The sequence below is a fragment of the Atta cephalotes genome (assembly GCF_000143395.1).
Source record: "Atta cephalotes unplaced genomic scaffold scaffold00022, whole genome shotgun sequence".
Taxonomy (NCBI): Eukaryota; Metazoa; Arthropoda; class Insecta; order Hymenoptera; family Formicidae; genus Atta; species Atta cephalotes.
In genome coordinates this window covers 2,330,383-2,339,678 of record NW_012130086.1, presented here as the reverse complement: position 1 = coordinate 2,339,678, position 9,296 = coordinate 2,330,383, and the positions used below count along the sequence as shown (strand labels likewise).

The 9,296-nt window shown below is 27.2% G+C and overlaps 1 protein-coding gene and 1 pseudogene across 1 annotated transcript in view; both read left to right on the top strand.

Moving 5' to 3' along the window:
• Nucleotides 1-6,519, top strand: part of LOC105619706 — a 32,483-nt pseudogene extending 25,964 nt beyond the window's left edge.
• Nucleotides 6,520-7,847: 1,328 nt separating this feature from the next.
• LOC105619573 (ubiquitin carboxyl-terminal hydrolase 10) overlaps nt 7,848-9,296 on the top strand; it is a 10,473-nt gene continuing 9,024 nt past the window's right edge. The window contains exon 1 of the mRNA XM_012201090.1: nt 7,848-7,865. Within this exon, the coding sequence (XP_012056480.1) occupies nt 7,848-7,865 (18 nt within the window). The remainder of the gene's footprint in view (nt 7,866-9,296) is intronic.

The window sequence follows — 9,296 nt, the reverse complement described above, 5'->3', positions numbered from 1 at the left end:
ATATATATATATATATATATATATATATATATATATATATATATATGACGAAGTTGCTTTATATCTAAGAGTTTGCTGAATGCATATACTAGCTCTCCTTTCCCGTCTCACTTTCACCTTAGACCCTTTTTTCACTATAAAGAAAGAAAGCAACTATATATAATTATTTTTCAAACATGATTCATATTTTATCCCTTAATACCTTTGGGTTATTAGTGACCTGCTTTTCTTTTCTTTGAAATACTGAGAGCGTCTGGTCATATACCGATCTCTTTTATGTTCCTAAAAAAAATTTCTAGAGAACAAGTTTTGTGCGTTGCTGGCTTCAATTCATGCGTATCCTTTAACTGAGTTAAAGTTCATCTCTGAGTCACAAATGACCCAACGTATGTACATTTTTTGTAATTAAAAAATTTTTATTAAAATTAAATTTTTATTAAAAAATAAATTTGTTTCTTGATTTTCAACTAAAACGGTTATATTAGGGGAATTTCGCGAATTATTAAAAAAAAGAATTTAACTCTAAAATAACATATTAGCTCTTATTAAACACGATTTTTGATACTCTTGTATTAAAATATGTTGTCAGTAATATTATACATATATTATGTTGTCTGTAATGTTATAAAAAACATTTTCTTAATAAATTATAAATTCTTTTAATACAATAATAATAATAAAATGCATTATTTAAAATATAAATGCAATATATTTTCAATTTATAGCCATTCATGCATATTAAAAAAACATTTTCAAGTTACTCAATTACTAAACTTTTTGGACAGCCAACATTTGAACTATTTTTTTTGTAGTTTGGAATCAATTTTAAGATATTAAATTATATTTTTCTTTTAAATATTTTTGTTTCGGAGTTTTACATTTTCATATAAAGTGCATTTTTCTCATTTTGTATATAATATATTTATAACAATTTATAGTTATAACAATTTATCTACATATTATATATAAATATATAACTACAAATATTTTTTAAATATGTCAAAATATATGTAAAAATCGTTTAATAATTTATATATACTTGTAAAAGTGATGAAAATTAATCCAAGACACGAATGACCAAATATGTAGTAAGGATGTCAAAAACTAAGTACAGAGCTGGGTAAAATGCATTTCAAATTTTATTTAAAATACTAATTGTAAAATACTTTTAAAAAGCACATTTAAAATGGTAAAATATAAAATAGATTTTTCCAATTTATTTGTAAAATGGATAAATAGGTTTTAAATATTTTCGAATACAAAATAGTTTTTCCTACCCTAGCGAAGAAAAATTTTTACAAAAAAGTACAGAAAAACTATATAGCTTGAGACAAGATTTTAGAAATTCTTAATTTTTCGTAGATATTTGTAGTGGGACGTAGAGCGATGTTGTTTGAGAACGGAAGATTTCTTAGTTTTTTTCAAAAAAACAACGTCCCACTACGAACATCTACAAAAACTAAGAATTTCTAAATTCTTGTTTCAATCTATAATTTTTCATAAAAACTTTTCGCCAAGGTAGTATACATTTTTCAAAAATATGTTACGTTTGAAATTTATTTTCAACGGAATTCAAAACTCTAACTAATGTTATAAATAAAGTACAATATTTCTGACGGGAATATTTTAAATTTTTGATATTATTGATTTGGAAACGGGACCATTTACTTGAATAAACAAATTAATATAATAATTAATATAATAATACGAAAAGCGTCGATTACGGTCAAAATTAGATGTTAAGAATAATATACATTTTTAGAAATCTATATAGTATTTTATATAAAACTGGAATATTTATTTTTTTATTAAGATTCGATATTTATGGACTATCTGGAATTAATTTTCTCTTTATAGTTAATTTGTTTAAATATTCATAAAAATTTTTAGCCAATCATGGGACTTGAGTTTTATACATCAATGATTCTAGGGAAAATTTGTGAAAATTATAGGAAAACTATTTACTTTATCTATTTTATATAAATGATTAAATGATAGACATGATTTCAAATGTAAAAAGAAAATGGTTTTTCAAAAACCATTTAAAATGGAAAATACAAAATGCCATTTCCATTTTAAATATATATATTTAAAACTACATATTTAACTATTTTAAATGTTACTCAGCCCAGACAACACATTGAGACATAAGATGTCTTTAAGACGCTAAAGATATTTTATTTATCTTTTTTGGATACTTTATATTGTCTGAGCGCCTTGCGCTAAGGTATGTACTAAGGATTAATGCCTCTCTTATTCAAAATAAAGAATAGCATATATATTGTTCGATCTTACGAAATGACACTGCTGACATCCCTTTGTTCAATTTTAGTTTCGTATTTGTATAAGATATAGCTTTCCTATTAAAATAAGTTACGATATGCGGTGATACAGATCGGACATATTGACGTATCGTAAATATCTTAAATTAAACGTTCCGAAATATCTGTATAAATAACTTTATTACCTTATATAACCGTATATGCCCATAATGCTCTTATTTAAAAAAATTGCCAATAAAGATATGCTTCATGAAAAGGAAGCAGGAAAAGAGCGAACTTTTGAAACAGCGACACACTGTTTTAATTGTGGTGAAGTGACAGGTAAAAAGTCAGCTTTCTTTCGTTGCATATTTGACTTCTTTTTTTCTACCATAAATTATACGTGTTAGAAAGAATATAATAGTTTGATAGTATTGAAGGTAAGTTCAAAGTTGACCGTCTTGCGTGCCGGAAGATCTCACAGCAGACCATAAAAAAAATAAAATATTATAAATACATTTTTCTCCACTGATACTATAATAGTGAATAGTATTGACTGTATCCACTTATTTTTTTCACTTTTTACAATCTGTTATATGACCTTTAGACTACTACAGATTCGAACTATAAGACTCTAGAACATTTGAACATAGTCAAACTATTTTTTTTCAAATATGCTATGAAAATACTTAATATTTAATGTTAAAAGATAGTAGTTTCTTGTGAAAAAATACTATTGGATTAATTTACAAAACTTAGCTGTAATTGAAATTAATAGTGTATGATAATATAATGTCGGATACAAATTTCCAATTATTTTTAATTGTTTTTTCACAAATCCATCGTTAGAAACTTCCTTGTTGAAAAAATAATAAATAATTTACAACGAAAATCAAAAACGGTAATGCGTTATTTATTACGCCATTTTCGTTAAAGAATTTTTTTTTCAGTAATGATCGTTATTTTTTTGTCTATAAACATTAAGGATAGCATTATTACATTTTTATAATAATGCAGTTACGAATTCAGCTGTTATTGTTATACTTTAATTCCTTATTATAATCTCTATAACTACTCTGTGAATTACTCGAATAGCATTATTTTTAATTGGTTAGAAATATTTTCTAATAAAAATTTTAATATTAAATATTAAAAAATTTTTTGTCTTTTTTATTTTAGGGTACATAATTCTGGTATAGTTATTATTGAAAATTTGTAATATATATACACATACATATGTAGTATTATGTAAATGAACTATAAATTTTTATTATTGACAAACAATTTTTGGAATGCGCGTTATAACAACATTAATCTTTAAAAACAATTATAATAAAATCTGCATTTGTAAATTATAATCTAATTTCCTAAAAATAAGCATATATTAAAAAATTAATAAAATAAAATTCCTTTTTCATACAAACACAGAATATTGATATAGAAGATAACTTATTCAATTATTTAACATTCTAGTTGTACGTTTCATTAAAATTAAAAATTAAAATATTAATATAGATTTATAGATTTAAAATTATAGATTTATTAGTTGCTTTAGAAAAAAGCTATATAAAGTACTATAATCTTTTTTTCATGTACATCTAAATATAATGCACTTATGAACGTGTATCTCTAATCGTTCAAAATTATGATCTCTAATATAAAGACTATAATCTAAATATTGATTGTTTTAATATTATTACAATTATTATTGATTATTAAATAAAGTAATTTTTAAATCTAGTATCTTACTTTGATATCACAAAAAAGTAACAAAAAATGAATTATTTTCTAAATAATCAGTAACGGGGGGTAATGAATTATTTTTATAAAAGTTAGTAAAAAATACTTCCAAGCTTTCTTTTAAAATACATTTTATTATAATAGTATTCTGTAGTATTGTAGTATATAATATTATGTGTAATATTTTTTAAATATGTTTAAAAAAATTGATAGAATCTAAAGGTGAAATTTTGTAAATATTAGGTGTGGGAAAAAGTTCGTGGCGTTTTTCCCGTTAGATGGCATTAAAAAAACGCCACGAACTTTTTCCCATCTAATAATTATAATTATTTTTATATTGCAATTAATTAATTTCATAAAATGAATATGTTTTCCATGTTGCTTTTTATTTTATATTTATAGTTATAAAATAAAAAATAAGAAAAGAAAATTTTTTAAGTTTTTTTTAGTTTTGATATCTTGGTAACACGTTTATCGATATATTCATCAATATAATAAAATAATAATGAAATTATATAACGAACAATTCCTTAGCAACCCGCACTCACGCGAATACGAAGAACCGCTGGAATTGTGCCCGTAAAAAATGATAAAGGTTAGCTTATATTTCAAAAGGAAAGATTTATTTAATATCTATTTCAATGAATTTTACAAATGCTTTAAGATTAAAAAAACAATACATGTCCATTTCTACCAATATAACTTCAAATTTTAGTTCAATTTATTTTTCATCTTTTTCATTCACTCTTCTTTCATTTACTCTTCATCTTTTTTTAATTTTTAGAATTAAAAAAAAAGATTTATTGCGAAGTGTGATTTCAATTCAATTACTTTGTAGAAATAAGTATTGATAGAATGTAATTTATTATTAATGGTCTTCAACATTGAAGAAAAGCATTTATACAAAATAATATATAATTGGCAATATATCCTGATACTGTGATTATAATTTACTGCACATATGTTTTATTTTTATTTATTTTAATGTACCTATTATAAAGTATATTCATTAAAGATTCGTAAATTATTTATGTTTCACAGTTAAATTACAATTATTCATTTAACAGTGATTAACAAACAAGCTATTTAAATATTTGAAGATACAAAACAATATTTATAATAAATATTAAGAAGATATATGCTTTATTTTATAAGAAATGTCTTTACTTTAACTTTTAATTTTAATTTTAAGAATATTTAATTTAATTTATTTTTATTTTCATATGTAACGTTTATGATGTCATTTAATTTTCTATGCATATCAAAATTTCTAAAAAAATTGTTTAAGTTTGCAAAGTTGTCTATGAAGAAGGTGAAAGTATATCGTTATGTTTCTAATAAACGGCCAAATTATGTAGCTACAATAAATTTAGATGAAGAATCAGAAGTCGAGGATTTTCTCAAGAAGCGTATACAAAAGAATTATAACAATATTGTCGCAGATATTACTGTGCACTCGCATACAAAGAGTAGAGATGATCCGCGTTTGCGAAAATTAATACACCAACAAAGGGAGATATCAACTGAGGTACGTGCGGAGAGATACAGATATATTCACGACCCCAAGCTTATCGACATCAAACCAAAGAGAACGCAAGAGAGGAGACGAATTCTGATTCATTTGAGGATGAGGAACTATCAGATTCGAAGATAGAAATGATGAGAGACCCTAAAGCAACGAGTATTATCCAGGAAGAAAACTGAGGAGGATTTGATACAAGGAAAGGCGGAAGATAGAGAAAGGTCAAAAGAGAGCTTGGAGTACGAAGAGTACACAGACTGTGAGGAAGAAACTAAATCGCAGTTGAAATCTGTGTTCGTTTGCAAAAAGAATAGAATCAAAGCGGAAAAAGAGAGAGCGGTGATGCAGAAGAAACAAACAAAAGCTTTGATCACAGCCAAGAAAATTGCCCAAAAACGAAAAAAACAAATTCTGATGATGGAAGAGATAATGCGAAAAGAGAGCAATAAAGGTAACACTAAGCAGAAGAGTAAGCTCAACGACATTCGCAACTGATGACGAGAATGACGAGGTAGAATAAGAAGCTTGGAAGCTGCGCGAACTTAAAAGAATCAAACGAAATCGGGAAGAGAAGAAACAGTTTAAAAAGGAACGTGTAGAGATCGAGCATATTCGTAATTTGACTGAGGAGAAACAAACAGAAAGCTCGACTGAATCCTAAGATAATTATAGCGACCAAAGGAGAGTACAAATTTTTACAGAAATATTATCATCGTGGCGCGTTCTACTTGGACAAGGACGCTATATTTAAACGCGACTTCTCTGCCGCGACTTTAGAAGTCCTTTTGACAAAAGAATTTTACTAATGATCAAGCAGATGAAGAACTTCGAGAAAAAAAAATCAACTACACTTATTTGCTAGATCAGAACACGACGCAATTTGATTCTTGGATATCGGAGACAAATCTAAATCTCAAGTTTTATAATAATCAAGCGGCAGGAATGAAACAAATATTTGATCGACCTTCCTTGAAAAAGAGGAAAGCTAAGAATTAAATAGTGTAAATAAATACTTACATGCCTACATTTCCTAATCTTTTATTTTTTTTTAATGTGACAATTACATAAATATTCAATTGTAACATCGAAATATTTTTTCATAAGTACATATAAAGTTTCAGTATATATTCGACAAATATATAATTATAAAAAAGATATTTTTATATGAGACTTATATTAATATACAAGAATTGATTTATATAGTTCATATTTTCTCTTTGTTCTAACTTGAAGAAAAAAGAAGGAAAGATAAACTACAATAAGTAGTTCAATTAATAAAAGAATTATTATACCGATATTTTAGCATCAGTTCGAATCGTTAATTTTAACAATTTTTGAATAAAGAAACGATTAATCGAAAATCAATCAAAATCGATAATCAAAGTCTATAACATAAACATAAATCATAAATATAAATCGTTAATCATAAACATAAATCATAAACATAAATCATTAAACATAAAACATATCTATAACATAAACATAAATCTTTAATTTTATCAATCATGCTGTATTCATAATAACATCTTGATCTTCTTTTCTTTTCGAAAGTGGACGTACTAATGTCATACTTCAAGATACTCTGAATTGCTCCGAGTTCAGCAATGTTCAGCAATGTTCAGAACGTTTATGTTCTCGTTATCAGTTGTTAATAATGTCGAGAATGATCAAATCATAGTCGCATATTCCCCTCTCATTCAACTGTAAGAGGGGAATACTCGACTATGATTAGTCAATTCGTACAGATAACAGGCATACGACGTATGGATACGGCAAATAGAAATGCTCCCTTAGTTTAGAAATTCTAAGATGGCAAGGTTTTGAGTCAGGCTCTGTCATTGGCCAGCAAAAAATGCCTGCGCACAAGCACTTCTTTTATTACAATACTTCCACGTTACGGTACGGAGGCCTACGGTAACCAGTCGAGTGAGTCTAGTCTTCACTCTTTATTAGTCCACAGTGCTGTGCAGTCATACCATCATACCGACGATCGCTACAGAACGTTCATGTTCATGCTCGTTTTCGCACTGCATGTGACCGCCGGGGCATGAACACGCGCGTCTCATAATCGGACCGAATCAGTTTTTTTTATTTTATTTTAATTGTGCCGCGACGAAGTGTAACCGACAGCAGTTTCATTATTTTCGTATACGCCGTTGTACCACGCGACCGTGCGAAATCGTGTCACGCCGCCATAACGAGACGTTGAAAATAACGTGTGGTGTCGACAAACCTGTGATCGTCGCCGAACCCAGAATCACCGGAGCTTCAAGCCCCACGACTCGTGCGATTTTTAATGTTTTGTACCAATTGTGGAAACGAGGATGGATACTCGAAACGAGGTAAGTCACCATAGTCGACTCATAAGCGACACAAAGCGTGAAAGTGCATGCTTTTCGCGCGGCCGAGCGTGGTCGTCGAGGTTAGGTAGCCGCGTCTCTCGGACAGAATTCGCCGAGGATTTCTCATTAATAATCATCGTTTTATAATATTTTCTACAAGTTATTTCACGAAGTCATCGATAGACGGACTCGTCTTATGTTTCGACACAATTGAATTCCCAAGAATTTCGTTCTAGACGCCTCCACGTGCGCCACTTAACGTCTCTGTAGAATATTCGATTATTGTGAATGTTTAATTTAGTAGTAATTTACGAATTTCTCATTAACTCGCGTCGATAGCTAGCCGCTCATAACTGTACGATGCAAGTTTGATAAAATATCGTTTTATTTAATTATCATTTGATTCGTGACTCGCTTCTATGATACTACATAAAATGGCTGCATTTGGAACAATTTATTGCTGATGATTTACTTTTGAACACTCTTTTTAACACATGTTATGTTTTTTGCGCGTGCCTTTAACATGCTAAAAAAAATAATTGTTTTTTTTTTAGTTAATTTATTCAGAAATGCATCTAGTAGGAAATTATATTATTACAAAATTTTTTGTTTGTCGAACGTAACTAGTTCATCTTTTATAATAAACTTTCATCGGTTAATGTTCTTTATTTTATCGAATAATTTAGAAAAAATATACGACATTTATTTTTTATTTCTAACAGCTTGCACTAGAACTTTTTTTATCGCTTTCGTTAAATATCAACTTTCTGCCATTGCTGTATTATATTAATTTTAATTTTTTTCAACGATTTAAATATTCTGCCAAATTCCAAGACAATGATTTTTTTACACCTGAATATTAGTTTTACGATGTTTCCGGTTCGACAACGTTTTGTATTATTCAATTTTAGTGATTTATTCTAGAGTGAAATTGCTATTTGGTTAATTTCTAAGTATTGAAGAAACCTAAACGTTCCTCCTTGCCAGGATAGAAATATCTATGTTATTATATGAACAACATATTTTTTACACATGTCCATCTTATGTTGGCTTTATTGAAATTTTTTTATTTATTGCTTTAGAATCTTTATTCTTTTATTTTTTCTCAAACTTATATTTTATTTTCTGTTACTCGGAATAAGGGATAGTATATAATATATTATTCTAAAAATGAAAATAGATAAAAGGATAAAAGTTATTTTATCCTTTTATTTTCACAATAAAAGAGAAATACATATCAGAAAAACATATCAGGCATTTCAAACTCCAAAAATGATTTGCTATTACTGAGGTATTTCAGATAGTTCAGATATAAAAAATAGACCTTTCACTTTTAATGATTCTTTACTTCATCCCCATTGAACGAAATGGGATAATAGCAGTTAGATTTTTAATATATATATATATATATATATATATATATATATATAT